This window comes from Rutilus rutilus (assembly GCF_951802725.1).
Source record: "Rutilus rutilus genome assembly, chromosome: 8".
NCBI lineage: Eukaryota > Metazoa > Chordata > Actinopteri > Cypriniformes > Leuciscidae > Rutilus > Rutilus rutilus.
The window spans coordinates 25918808-25934881 of NC_140222.1; the positions used below are offsets into that span (position 1 = coordinate 25918808).

At 36.2% G+C, this 16074-nt stretch overlaps 1 protein-coding gene across 1 annotated transcript in view; it reads right to left on the reverse strand.

The window, feature by feature from the left end:
* The window catches only part of patj (PATJ crumbs cell polarity complex component), a 126020-nt gene that overhangs the window by 11745 nt on the left and 98201 nt on the right, over positions 1-16074 (reverse strand). Inside the window, exons 32-40 of the mRNA XM_084417002.1 lie at positions 14319-14410; positions 8618-8690; positions 7670-7771; positions 6548-6634; positions 3167-3235; positions 2797-2923; positions 2386-2492; positions 1019-1102; positions 178-371 (exon numbers count right to left, since the gene is read on the reverse strand). Of these exons, the coding sequence (XP_084273128.1) occupies positions 178-371; positions 1019-1102; positions 2386-2492; positions 2797-2923; positions 3167-3235; positions 6548-6634; positions 7670-7771; positions 8618-8690; positions 14319-14410 (935 nt within the window). The remainder of the gene's footprint in view (positions 1-177; positions 372-1018; positions 1103-2385; positions 2493-2796; positions 2924-3166; positions 3236-6547; positions 6635-7669; positions 7772-8617; positions 8691-14318; positions 14411-16074) is intronic.

A 16074-nucleotide genomic window follows, 5' to 3' on the forward strand; every position in this document is an offset into this window, starting at 1 on the left:
TATTTGGACATTGTTATAATATTGTGCATTTTTTTATTATAGAAAATTATTGTATTGTGCATTGTATTATTTTATTTTAATTAAAAATGATTATTATACTGTGCATTTTATTTCATTTTAAATGATTATTGTATTGTTAATTTTATCCTGTCATAAGAAAAACAAGTGCGTCCTCACCTCTTCCCGACGATGCTCAGGCCCAGGCCTCTGCCAGTTCTCTTCTGGAGTTCAACCTGGAACAAGTCGAGGTTCTCCTCGTCCCTGTATTGCGCCTCGTCACGCAGGACAGTCAACCGCACTTTCGACGGTGTTTGCCGCAGAGCAGCGATTGCATCTTCATGAGCGACGCTGCGCAGGTCCACTCCATTTACCTGCAGGGGGCAGATATCTGGTTATGTCTGGTTTAATCAGAATCATATAGAAATGGAAGACCAAGTTGAGCACATTGCATTGTGGGACGTAGTATTGTGTACAGCATGCTCTGAGAAATACTGTTACTGTAAATCTGTAAAAATTAAAAAAATTGGTTTTGGTAACTGAAATAAAATAAAATATAAATATTAGATTAAAAAAAACTAAATTACAAATGTTGCATTGGCAAGTAACTGAAATAAAGGTTTAAGTACTAAAATGACTAAAACCGCAATAAAATTTAAGCTATATATAATTATTTAATATATTATAAAACTTACATTTAAATTAAAATGAAATCTGAAAATATAAAAATAAAAACTAATTCAAAATATTAATAAACACTATAAAAGTAGCCTGTATATAATATAAAATAACACTTGTAAAACAATAGTAAGCATAGTTGTGTGCTATTCAACATGTCCAGATGATGGCGCTATTGTCTAAGTTAACCACAGATCTAATTATTGCAAACGTCCCTAGACACCAAGCCTCAAACCAACGTCAAATTTCCATTTTGCTCAAGGCAGACCAGCTGTCAGTGACATTACAGAGGGGCGTCCCACTAGGCAAACTTGCAACACACTCTTCACTAGCATAAACAAACCTCGAGAATCTGATCTCCGGCCCAGAGTCGACCGTCCCGCGCTGCTGCCCCCTCCTCGTACACTTCATGAATCACTATGGCATCCTGAAAAGATGAGAGAAATATGTGTGAAGAGGAGGAATATGGTAAAAAAAAAAGATTCCTATCACATCTTCCTTAAAGGGACAGTTCACAGATTATCAGTAATATTTCTAATATACCACTAGTATACTAATATTTTTGGTAGTAAAAATTTGGTCCAATCGTTGCACAAAATTTAGAAGACTTGTAATATAGCGAATGAGACATGGATTTTAGATTCATTTTTTGAAGCTTGAAAGCTTCAATCACTATCTATTGCAATTTAATGGAAAAGAGCAACCAGCAAAGCATCTCCTCCTCATCTCCACAGTAGAAAGAAAGTGGTATGGTGTGTGATTTCTGCTCCCCATCACCTATAAAATCCTTTTTTATAAAAACACAGATGTTTTCCTGCTGAAAACCGCTGGAGCTCGAGGGCTGGTTTTGTTGACTCATGGAAGCCTTTGACAGCTAAACTACCCCACAGAGCAGGAGTGCTGCAGAATTATGATGGGGATGTGGCAGTTTGCTGATAAAAGCCTGAGGCGCTGCAGAGAAAGTCAGGGCAGACGAAAAGCTCCCGCTGTGACCTGCCTGTTCAGATGCAGCCCTGCAGCCCACCGGAGAGAATGAGACCGGTCACAAACACACACCCTCCTGATACTTTGACCAGACCCACATGGAAGCTGTGCCTGCAGACAGCTGTATCGGCAGTTGAACAAACCAATTAACAGATAATCTACGGCAAACCGGCCAAAATCGAATTGTTATTGGTATTTTCAGCTAGTTTTCTTTAAGGATAACAAGCGACAAGCCTGGACCATAAAAAGTGTCTCTCGAGACATTTTGAACACGCCACCCTGGGTGTACAGCCCAAAAAAGAAAAGAATACAAAAAAAAAAAATCTATGTTGTATTGATCTCAGATTGATTTCTTGATGCATGTCCATCAATTAAAGGTGCTGTATGCAATTTCAGTCGCTTTTTACGCTAAACAGAAAAAAAACTAAACAGAGAAATGTTTAAAAAAAACAAAAAAACAAAAAACAAGACAAAAAAATAAAACAAACCAGAAAAACAAAACAAAAGACAAAATAAAAGCACAAAAAGACAACAGGTATAAACAAAAAAACAAAACAAATACAACAGACAAAACAAATGCAAAAGAAAAAACAAACAAAATAGAAAACACAAAACAAGCCACAAAAAAAAAATAAAAAAAATAAAAAAAAAATAAAGATACATACACACAAAAACAAAACTTTATATTTCGAAAGCAGTTTAAACATTTTCCTTCTGATACCGTACCAGCTGGGTATCTTTGCCGCCGACTATACTAAGACCCAGTCCAGACCGGCCTTTAGAAATCTCAATAACCGTCTCTTGTCCTGGAACTATGGGGCACGTGGCAGGGTCTGAAACAGAGAAAGAGAGATAAAGATGATGATGCAACTGCTTCATGTTCTGTGCTTTAAAAATGCTCAATGCTCAAAGCGAAAAAGAAAATCAATTCCTCTTTGGAAAAACAACAACTGCCAGTGATCAAAGAGGCCGAGGCGAATCCACACGGCAGTGCTGTTGTTTTCATTTCATATTTACCTTAACATGGATTTAGGCACCACAGATTGAAGCACAAAATTAAACAAGGCCATAAAAACAGAATTAACGTAACAACACAACATGTTTTCAATACTATTTGTGACGCTCGGCGTGTTTCACCTTTGCTGCAGTCCTCAAAGTCAGGGCTGGTTCCGGAGACTGGCACGGATGATCCGGAGGACGTGACCTCCAGAGGACCTGCTGAGGGCTTGGTGGAATTCCTCTGGATTTTTGGAAGACTGGTGATCTGAGGACGGTCCAGGACAAGGACCAGTCGGCAGGAACACAGAAAGAGAGACAGAGGTTAGACTGTTTACTAACAGTGTTCCATATGGACGCCTTGTTTTGTCTGGGCAGAGCTTTCATGTCTTGGCACCCGCTTCGAGAAGAAAGAATCTCATCCAGCTTTCATACAAGTCATAAAAAAGTAAAATGTGTTGCAAATGCAGTTTTGTGTTGAACGAACACACACGTAAATAAACAAACACACCTGCTCTACATGAGGCTTGGGCGGCTGTTCACTTGGAGACTCCAATATTTTCTCTGCGGATTTTAGCTTCTGAAATGATTAATAGACCTTAATTAGTTTTATCACTCAGTATAACAGGCTACACAACCAACATTTAATGGAACAATTATGAAACATTCATGGCACCTTTTGATACCCCAGTAAACGATGGAAATGCATTACTAGCAATACAATAAGTTTCTTGAACAATAGTATGCACATTTTTTTTCGAATGTTGCGTGTTTAACCTGTCTGTCATCTTGGAAATGAATGTGTTTATTTTGCATCCCCCCATTTTCCATTATTACAAAGGCGTTCAAAGGCCAAAGTGAAAATCTGACATTCAAAATGTAATTTAATGATATAAATGAAACTTTTTTTTTTAAATAATTGAAACAAAAGAAAATATATAAAAAAAGTATTTTATTATATATATATATATATATATATATATATACATACATATATATATATACACATATATATATATACATACACACACACACACATATATACATATATATATATATATATATATATACACACATATATATATATATATATACACATACACACATATATATATATATATATATATATATATATATGTATATACACATACATATATATATATATATATACACATACACATACACATACATACTGTATGAACATATATACATACATACATATATATAATTAGTTCTAGACTAAAATAACTTTTTGCCACACCTGCCAATGGCTGGTGTGATAATGCACCGGCCACAAAACTGTTTTTGCAAAAACAGGCAGTTATAACAACATTTTAGATACCAGTTAAAATTCACAATTCTCTCTTGCAATTTCAATACCACAGCTAAAACTACTAGCCTAACTAATATGAATTTAAAACATTATTAAAGACAAGTAAACAGTCAGTAATTAAATAAGAACAGATAATCAAATTATAAGCAAAAGCACAAATAAATACAATATAACAAAGATACAAAATGAAATAAACTGTGGTTAATTAATAAATGTTCAGGTTTTTCAGGAAGGTCTGACAGGAGTTTTCAAGTACAGAAATTCAATAAAGAAAAGCAAAGTAACCCTGCATAGTCTTCACTGTATAAATTAAGCATTCTTATTAATTAATCCTTATTAAATGTACAAAAGTTATTCAGACAAGACCATTGAGGGATTTTTTCTTTGTCCTTTGTTGTTTGATTATCATTAAAAACACAGACAGCAGCAGGAATATTAGGATGCTGTCACTTTAAGACCGAATGCACGAATCTAATACACTGATACTGTACACATGCATTTACTTTCTCAACGGTTTACGTTCATTTAAGACATAAACGACTGTTTACTAGGATACCCGCTATTTTCTTACATAATTTTGTGTGAATTTGGCCACTCGAGTGCAAGATGACGTGAAAGAGAGCTCAGTTTATCATATAATATTATATATATATATATATATATATATATATATATATATATATATATATATATATATACAGTGAGGAAAATAAGTATTTGAACACCCTGCTATTTTGCAAGTTCTCCCACTTAGAAATCATGGAGAGGTCTGACATTGTCATCGTAGGTGCATGTCCACTGTGAGAGACATAATCGGAAAAAAAAAATCCAGAAATCACAATGTATGATTTTTTAACTATTTATTTGTATGATACAGCTGCAAATAAGTATTTGAACACCTGAGAAAATCAATGTTAATATTTGGTACAGTAGCCTTTGTTTGCAATTACAGAGGTCAAACGTTTCCTGTAGTTTTTCACCAGGTTTGCACACACTGCAGGAGGGATTTTGGCCCACTCCTTCACACAGATCTTCTCTAGATCAGTCAGGTTTCTGGGCTGTCGCTGAGAAACACAGAGTTTGAGCTCCCTCCAAAGATTCTCTATTGGGTTTAGGTCTGGAGACTGGCTAGGCCACGCCAGAACCTTGATATGCTTCTTACAGAGCCACTCCTTGGTTATCCTGGCTGTGTGCTTCGGGTCATTGTCATGTTGGAAGACCCAGCCTCGACCCATCTTCAATGCTCTAACTGAGGGAAGGAGGTTGTTCCCCAAAATCTCGCAATACATGGCCCCGGTCATCCTCTCCTTAATACAGTGCAGTCGCCCTGTCCCATGTGCAAAAAAACACCCCCAAAGCATGATGCTACCACCCCCATGCTTCACAGTAGGGATGGTGTTCTTGGGATGGTACTCATCATTCTTCTTCCTCCAAACACGTTTAGTGGAATTATGACCAAAAAGTTCTATTTTGGTCTCATCTGCCAACATGACTTTCTCCCATGACTCCTCTGGATCATCCAAATGGTCATTGGCAAACTTAAGACGGGCCTTGACATGTGCTGGTTTAAGCAGGGGAACCTTCCGTGCCATGCATGATTTCAAACCATGTCGTCTTAGTGTATTACCAACAGTAACCTTGGAAACGGTGGTCCCAGCTCTTTTCAGGTCATTGACCAGCTCCTCCCGTGTAGTTCTGGGCTGATTTCTCACCTTTCTTAGGATCATTGAGACCCCACGAGGTGAGATCTTGCATGGACCCCAGTCCGAGGGAGATTGACAGTCATGTTTAGCTTCTTCCATTTTCTAATGATTGCTCCAACAGTGGACCTTTTTTCACCAAGCTGCTTGGCAATTTCCCCGTAGCCCTTTCCAGCCTTGTGGAGGTGTACAATTTTGTCTCTAGTGTCTTTGGACATCTCTTTGGTCTTGGCCATGTTAGTAGTTGGATTCTTACTGATTGTATGGGGTGGACAGGTGTCTTTATGCAGCTAACGACCTCAAACAGACTGTGCATCTAATTTAGGATAATAAATGGAGTGGAGGTGGACATTTTAAAGGCAGACTAACAGGTCTTTGAGGGTCAGAATTCTAGCTGATAGACAGGTGTTCAAATACTTATTTGCAGCTGTATCATACAAATAAATAGTTAAAAAATCATATATTGTGATTTCTGGATTTTTTTTTTTTTAGATTATGTCTCTCACAGTGGACATGCACCTACGATGACAATTTCAGCCCCCTCCATGATTTCCAAGTGGGAGAACTTGCAAAATAGCAGGGTGTTCAAATACTTATTTTCCTCACTGTATATATATATATATATATATATATATAAGGCCCTAAATTTACATTGATTAATATCAATTTATTTAAAACAAATATAAATAAATATGATAAATTATACATTTAAAAAATAGATAAATAAATAAATCTGGGATTTTAATGCATACAGAAAATTGGCATAGTATACTGAGCACATTATACATTTTGCCAAAATAGTAAAAGTAAGATAGTATGCCATTCTGATTATCTGGTTGAGATCTAACCGGTTCCTCACCTTTAAGGATGACTCTCCATCTCTGAGACTATTCTGCGTCTCGTCTCTCTGCGTGGGGCTCACGCTCGGTGCCACGCTGAGTTCATCCTGTATGAGGAGTCAAGCAAACAGGTAAAACAAAGCGTCAGGCCTAGATGCTCCCCACAGAGCTTCAACTAGGGCAAAACTGCAGTCGCTGCCTCCATCTAGGACAGAGTAAAGCTAGAGGCAGCTAGATGACAATGAGCTGCTGTTTAAAGCCAAGCGTCCCCGAGGTGGGTTCGACTGTTTGTTTACCGGAACAAATCCGCATTTAAGTCTGCAATAGCTGGTTAGAGCTCAGACTGACAATGAGGGGAGATGGGATAGACTTGTAAAACGCTGAGTCAACAGTCATTATTGTTTTCATAATGATGGCAATAGGTTGCCACGTACTTGCATCATATCTTTTGAAAAGTCAGAAACACTGGCTTAAAAGCATGGCAGACTGCAATAAAACTGTTATATAAGACTTTTATTTTATTCACTACAATTTTATTGGACTCCATATGAGACTACATGCCCCTATTATGCTTTTTCAGATATTATCTTTCATGTAGTGTGTAAAAGAGCTGTTTGTGAATGTAAAAGGTCTGCAAAGTTTCAAAGATCAAAGTAAAGTTATTGTCCCCCAAAAGAAAGAACAGATTCTGAACTGCCTGAAACGAGACGTCAATATCCACTCTTACTTCCTCTACATAGGTTTGTAACATTTTTGCATAACGCCCACCTATGATTTTCATTGGCTAACCATGAATAACGTCTAATTTGACCCGCCCTCAAACACTGTAGGTTCTTGTTGTCTACTTTGACTACTGCACTGCGAGAGCAAATCCACACTGCATGCACTTCCAAAGGATAAGGACTCAAGCTCAGAGCGATGATGTAAAACCTACGCTATCGTAACTGTTTGTATCAAGCCTCCAGAGCTGAAATTCAGATATGGTAATGTACATGTCATTTCCAACAGACCAAATCACAAAGAATGGGGCCTTCTGACCAATCTGAGCAGAGTAGGCTCTCAGAAAGGAGGGGTTTAGAGTTAATTCACGGCTTCTGACCTTTACACAAAAGATTGAGGGTGTTGATTTGTCGAGGACTCACCTTGATAATAAGCGGTTTCGGCGGGCTTATGCTCAGAGGGAGGCTTTCGGGTAACTGTGGCTTCTCTGTTACAACTGGAACAGCTGGCGTATTTTGATGCGTCTGAAACAACAGTTTAAATAATAAATCTCGTTGCTTGACGTGGTTAGGACAAAAAAACAGACTTATAGAGAAGATACTCTTTAAATACTGATACTAAACAATGTCAAATGTTTTAGATCTTAGCCATTATCTACATCAAGGACATCCAACAATCTAAGATGTGAGACGAGTCAAAGGAACATTTTTATAACACTTTACAGAATTGACTGCAGTTTTTGGAGACATTGAATATCTAAATTAATAAGAGAATCTGTTCTGTTCCACTAGCCTAAGAAAAAGTCATGTTTAAAGGGATCCTCCACTTTTTTTGGAAATAGGCTCATTTTACAACTCCCCCAGAGTTAAACAGTTGAGTTTTACCGTTTTCGAATCCATTCAGCCGATCTCCGGTCTGGGGGGTCCCACTTTTAGCATAGCTTAGCATAATGAATTGAACCGGACAAGACCATTAGCATCTCTCTCAAAAAAAATGAACAAAGAGTTTCGATATTTTTCCTATTTAAAACTTGACTCTTCTGTAGTTACATCGTGTACTAAGACCGACGGAAAATGTAAAGTTGCGATTTTCTAGGCTGATATGGCTAGGAACTATACTCTCATTCCTGCGTATTAATAATAATAATAATCTTTGTTCATTTTTTTGAGAGAGATGCTAATGGTCTTGTCCGGTTCAATTCATTATGCTAAGCTATGCTAAAAGTGGTACCGCCAGACCCGGAGATCGGCTGAATGGATTCCAAAATGATAAAACTCAACTGTTTAACTCTGGGGGAGTTGTAAAATGAGCCTATTTCCAAAAAAAGTGGAGTATCCCTTTAACTGGTGTCTATTTATAATGTATTGTACCTCACTGGAGTAGAATGAGGAAGGCTGGGAAGGAAAAGGAGCGACAGCCATTTGATTGAGAGCATCTTCATTCCTATCAACAGACAGAAAAAAAATCTAAAGTTCACATCAGTTCACAGCAACTGATCAGCTGAGGTATAAAGTATTCGCACAACTTTTCACAAATTATTTACAAAAATATTCATAAAATAAAATATATAATATACATTTCATTTTTTACAATTTTTATATACAGTACCTGTCAAAAGTTTGAAAACGTTACAATTTTATGTTTTTGAAAGAAGTCTCTTCTGCTCATCAAGTCTGCATTTATTTGATCAAAAATATTGTCAACAGTAATATTGTGAAATATAGTTACAATTCAAAACATCTGCTTTCTATTTTAATACAGAGGCTTCTTTCAAAAAAACGTTTTTTTTTAATGTTTCCAAACTTTTGACAGGTACTGTATTTTAGTTTTATGGTAACGCTTCACACTAAGGTCTCATTTGTTAACATTAGTTATTAACTAACATGAACTAACAATGTGCAAAACATTTGTTACAGTATTTATTAATCTTTGTTTATATTAATTAATACAAATAAAGTTGTTTGTTCATGTTAGTTCACAGTGCATTAACTAATGTTATTACACAGCTCTGTGGAATACTTGATCGTGATTGGTCAATCACGCCATCCAGCGGTATGTTATTCCCAGATAACAACCTCTCAAAGCAGATAACGCAGGCTCATCAGGGTTACTGAAGTCATCAGCGCTATACATTGCTAGGAACGGGTTTTCTTCGTGGAAGTTTTGGTGAGCTAATAAATTATTAAAACTCAGTCGAATCAATATTTTGTGTACAGTTATTTAATTATGCCAACCACTATCGTGGACTCGCTCTCTCTTGTTTCATACAAACACAGTTGATGCCATTTTGTGACTGTTGTTTTGTACACTGTTGGATTATAAGATACAAACAGGTATTTTAAAACAGTTTAATCGGAAATCAATATCTCTTATCTCCATAATTATTTAAGATGCTGTGTAATAAGTGGTATGACTGTATACCATATCTCTTAAATGTCCGTCTAGTTTGAACTTGCCCCGTTGTAACTGCTCTCCGCGGAAGCTTTACGTTTAAAGACCTAATAAAATATTTCAACTCAGATCAATATTTTGTGTCTAATTATTTACTTACGTGGCAAGTAGCCGTGTAATAAGCAGGATAATGTACATCCACTTCGCGTCGGGGTCCTCATCACCCTGTCGGGGCTTATTTTGAGAGAACAACCGGCTGGATGCACATTACCCCTTACTTCACAAATACAACGTTTGATTTGAATAACGTATGAGTAAATGTTGAGATTAACATTAACTAAGATTAATAAATGCTGCAGAAGTATTGTTCATTCTTAATTCATGTCAACTAATGAAACCTCATTGTAAAGTGTTACAAGTTTTATTTTTACTTTTATCTTATTTGTGATCGATTTTTTTTTTTGTCCAAGAAAGATTTATCCCATCCTGTCGATGACGCCAAAACTGGTCTTGCTCGCTCTCTACTTCTCATGTTCCCACATGTCTCTTGGCAGTTTTCTACACTCAGATCGATAAGGACTGATGGGGCAGATTAATTGAGATGTTGCACTATAAATCCTCTGAGCCTCTTCTTCCTCAAGATCTTAGGGTGATGAGAAATATCGCTCGCTACATCCCTCCTTCTGTTCACCTTGGCGTTATTGTACACTTAACGCCTGGTTTCCAATTACTGTTTTTGTCAAGGTAAGTTTGACGCTGATGATCAAAATTGATTGTTTCATAAGTTCTTACATTATTTCCAAATAACACCAAATTTGAACTAAGGACAATGGAAACTAGTCCTGACTTCATTCAGTTCCAAAATCCCTTTGCTAACCATCCACAATGACACTGTAACATTTTGCCATTCGCGTCACAGGTGGACATGTTTCAGTCTTTACCACTGCCCAGTTATGTTGCCATGGCAACATGCTTTTCTCCATGACATTTCGTCATGTGTTGACGAATGACTTTTGACCCAAACAAATAACTTACAATGGCTTTCAGAACAGTCTAAATGACAAAAATCCTCTCAAATCCCACCCACTGGACTGATGGCAATGCAAACTGTGCATTATTAAAGCCAATCTATTAATATTCAGTGGCACGTCAACATTTGTTTTGATAGCCTTAAATCGAGCTGTCACATTTCTTTGACTGATGATGAGCTGTAGATAGCGAAGAGATATTAGTGTCATTACACAGCCATTATCAGCAAAACCTGACAAAACAACCTGGCAAATAAAGGTCAAGCTAAAAAAATACTCGTATGAAAACATAAGATATGAACAGAAACAGATGATAAGTGTCTGATTATGCCTGTAATGACAGAATCAGCTTTCGTTCATGATGGACTGAAGGGCTGTGTTGTTTTTACACTGTATTGCATTTTAAAATATCTCCGTGCTATCAATGTTATATGGTGATAGCAGTTCCAGTCTATTACACCACATCATTCCTCATTCTCTGGATGGTATGACATGTCTCCAGAAACACTGCTATCAAAATGCCATCAAGTATCACATCAACTGTATCAATGTCACATGTCCTTGCTCTTGTAAGGTTTGCCAATACACAGAAACAAGCATGCGTTTGATTCGGTACTTAGGAAGTGACAAAAGACAGATATAACGTGATATAACGACATATTCTCAGCTATTAAAAAAAATTAAAATAAATAAATAATCTTATCCAACTGTATCGTGGCGGATCAAATTTTGTTACAAACTTTGTCGTTGCCACTGCCATTGGTAGTAACATCATCATGTTACTGCGCCTTAACAAAATGACCAAACCAAACAAAACAAAACAAAAATGACCAAACAAAACAAAACAAAATGACCAAACTAAACCAAACCAAAATAAAAAACTAAACTAAATAAAAAATTTAAACAAAAAAAAACTAAAATCAAACGAAAAAATATATATTTTTTTCACCAAACTAAACCAAACAAAAACCAACCCAAATCAAACAAAACAAAAATAAAAAACCAAACAAAAACAAAAATGACCAAACCAAACTAAACCACACAAAAAACAACACACACACCAAACTAAACCAAACAAAACAAAAATTAAATAATAATAATAATAATAATAATAATAATAATAATAATAATAATAATAATATATATATATATATATTATATATAATATATATATATATATATTATATATATAAACATTATATATGTTTAATAAACTACGCATTGCAACAAAACTACGCATTGCAGAACACAAAGCAGCAATTCGGAACCGTAAAATGGACTATGCAATTGCGAGGCATTATCTACAAGCTAATCATGGTTCCAATGCGTCCTTAAAATTTTGGGGTATTGAAAAAATTCTACCCTCCCAACGAGGAGGTGATATAGTGAAGTCCCTACTACAAAGAGAGGCTTTCTGGATTTTCACTCTTAACACAGTGGAACCGAATGGTCTTAATGAGGCACTTGTATACATGTTGCTAGCGGGTGTGTATGTTTACTTTTATACTTATACCTCTTTTTTTTTTTTTTTTTTTTGGTGTTTATTTATATGTAGGGGAGAGGCGGGACGATTGAAACACGGGACGGATGAAACACTGAGATGTTCTTGAAAACCACTCACGTCATGTACGTCAAATTTCGTCAGCACGTACAGCACGCAATGCCTAACATACCCACGAAAACATTTCTTCTTTACGTCGCGTCGTTTTGGAGTTAAAGCCGCAAAGCTGTTTTTGAATGCGGTGAGTGAATTCTTTCGTGCGGTACTTTTTTTTGACTGACAAGTTGGATTTATTGTTTCATGTGCCATTGTAATGATAATACGGCAGGTCTATTAGTACTGCAACACACCCTTAAGTGGGCAAAATCAGAGTTTTTTAGTTTAAGAGCAAAAGAGGTTTAAATGACAGGATGCGCTGTCGGGACGGTTGAAACAGTGTTTCAACCGTCCCGCCCGCGCGTCCAGCCCGTTAAACCTGGTCATAGCATATACTGTTCATAGATTCATATACTGTTTCTAGACTTGTGTTTCTTTTAATGCAAATTAATTTTCAATTACGCAACACATGCTATCTCTGTAATAATCATCAATTGTCCAATCTTCAATATTCAATAAATTTCATTTATCGTCGTCTGGTTGACCTCGTTTTCTTCATAATAACAGGCTATTCAACTAGCAAACACTCAATATGACTCAAGGAAGAAATGTAAGAAAATTAATTGTAAACTGATTTGTCTGTCTTCGTCCAAATAGCCTATTAGAAAGATTACAAAATGCGCATAGGCTTATCGCTTATTGTTTATTGGGCGACAGAACAAAAATGGTTAATATGAACCTTTAAATGAAAATAAATTACAAAATATGTTTGTAACAATATGTACATAAGTTACTTGTCAGGTGTTGTTCACAAAAAAAAGCATTAGATGAATAGTTGTCATTTAAACTGTCATGTTTCATCCGTCCCACCCCTGTGTTTCAACCGTCCCGCACAGGCGGGACGTCCCGATTGAAACAAAGCACAACTCCCGTTCAAAGTCATATTTTACTTAAATCATTCTATATTTGTACCGAATAACACATGATACTAAGAGAACACATATGTGAGTTGTTAATCACAAAAAAATAAAAAATCTATCTGTAACCTTATTTTAGAAAACGACATTTATCTGAAAAGTGTTTCAACTGTCCCGGCTCTCCCCTATACACTTATTTGTGTGTTTTTTATTTTTTTTTATCTGAGTGCTTGTATAGGACTTGTTAATTGATGTACCACACCCACCTAGGCCAGTGGCCAATGTCTTGAATTTTGATTCTTTAAAGTCTGTACATCGTTGCCATTGACTGTTTGACTCTGAAGAAGACGCATGGGCGTCGAAACGTTAGTCGTTTTGCACCAATAAAAATCACTTAAAACGTTGTGTGCTCCGGTCCTGCTCCTTGGTCCTAGCTAGACCTTGGGTCTCCTCTTTTGATATATATATATAATTGTTTATTAATTTAGAGACTGGAATATGCAGGGAATATTGGAACCCTTAAAAAATTAAATCTGAAATATTCATCTGAATTTTTTTTGTCTCCAACATGTCCATGTTATTTGGCACCAGCCAATATACAGACATAACTGCATCAACATCTTAACACACATAGAAATGGATTTCACACGTTCATTACAGATGTGAAAGTACTGGCACTGACTCGGATTGTTTAAATCCTACACAGACTGCCATTGCCTGCTTTATGATCCTAATTAGCCATGGTGCCTTGGGTTTTCAGCATGATCAAGGAGTTTGGTCAGAAAAAAAGCAATCTACTTGTCGATTTCAGATGATAAAGCTGTGGGCAAGTGGGATTGCGTGGTTTTCAGTAATTGTGAGGAGGAAAGAATATCAGTTTCTGTGAACATGTTTCAAGCTCAAGACAGTGACAATAATGCACTACATGTTGCGCTTGAGCTGTGAATGAATTAATCACTGATTACAATATTATAAATTCCACATTTCAATATTCCAGAGGTAAAAACGAACACATTGTAATAAATTCATAAACTTAAATAAGAATTTATACCAAAGCTGAAATGAGTCATTTTAACAAATGAACAGATGGTAGTGTGGAAAAACAGCAGGCTGAGGGTCGTCTCTGAGGGTTTCTCACCTGACCAGGACGAGTTTCACCTTTGACGCGGCGCTTTTTATTATGGCTGATGCGTTCTGGTGGCTCCTGCCGTACAACACCTGGTTGTTTATCTGATGGAAGCACAACAAATCAGACAAAACCATGATTTGTCAGTGAAAACAGTAACATGATGTTTATATTGTAGGTTTATCACATTTCATGACCGATTTATGTACAGTAATCTACGTAAATTGAAAGGGTTCACGGAAATGGAGGAAAACGTACGTGATGGTATTGCTATTGAACCACATACCTAAAAAAACCTGTGGTAATACCATGGTACTTTGTTTCTTCTTTAGCACGGGTTTCTTTAGCAATGTTTGTAAGTTTGATCACATTTCATGACTAACTTATATGCAGTAATCTAGGTAAATCGAAAAGGTACACATACTTCTTTTCTGCCAAGGAAAGTCATGCGATAGAACCACATCACAAAAAAAGTTGCTGCCTTAAATTTTTAAGTACAATCAACTTCTAATTTTTAAGTCAGTTTAATGCAATTTAAGTTGTAATTACTTAAACATCCATGAAAAATAAGTTAAAGCAATGTAAGAAATATACGTTGTCGTGACTTATTGATCATCATTTTTCACAGTGATGGCACCTTTTCCTTTGCTAGATTTGTAAGTTCAACAGGACACACTGTGAGCTGGTTACAACTAACCGCATCTGAGTTTGTGAACACGTATTTGAGACCGGTTGACTTGTGTCTCCAATCACCTGTGACAGAATCATTAGCTGGAGCACTAGTGGATCGTGACTAATGCCACAGCGCGTCCACATCTAATGGAGATAGATATTAGACAAAGGTCAGCGAGCAACGGCTCTGAGCCTCGGCTGTGCTGAGCCTCAAATTCCACAGCAAAACGCGGCATTCGTACATGTCGACAGAACTGCTAAATCGATAGGTAATTCCGAGGAGGAAACTAATGTGGAAACCAAAATGCCATCTGGATGGGAAAAAGATTGGGCAATATATTGCGGGACACAGCAATACGGAGGACCAGCCGAGTTCATTCAGAAATGAATTGTGAATGGCTTTCTGAATTAGAGTTAATATAGTTAACTGAAACTAAAACAAACAAAAACACTTTATTTTAAGGTGACGTATTTAAGATGACGTGACGTGAGTATTTTAATTAACTACTTGTACTTACCATAGAGTAATGGTTAGGGTTTGGTTTAGGGTTAGTTACTTGTAATTATGCATAATTAATAGTAAATAAGTAGTAACGTGTCACTATGTTACTTTAAAATAAAGTGTTACCAAACATTTTTGTTGATTGAAAAAATATTTTATTTCAGCTTGTTGTCAAAGCAACATTTCTCCTTTTTTTTGTTAAATTTGATATACTAAAATATTAACTAAAAATTAGAAGTTATAAAAATGACAAAACGCCTAACAAACTGACTAATAATTTAACTGAAATAAAAAAGAAAATGGAAAATATAAAAAACTAAAACTATCAAAATATTAATAAAAACTATAATATTATCTCGATGCTAAATTTAATGTAGTTTGAAGAAGCAAACAGGATTCAGAGTCATTTGATTGTCAACTGAAATTGTAGATTTTAATTATATATTTCCTTGTTAAAGGTGCACTGTGTAATTCATAGCGGAGTCTAGTGGCGAGGTTGCGAACTACAACAAACAGAAGTTACGGTGGCCGACAGGAAAAGATGTCGTCGTCTGAGACTGCAGAGAGTAGCCAATGAGGTTTCTTTACAAAGAT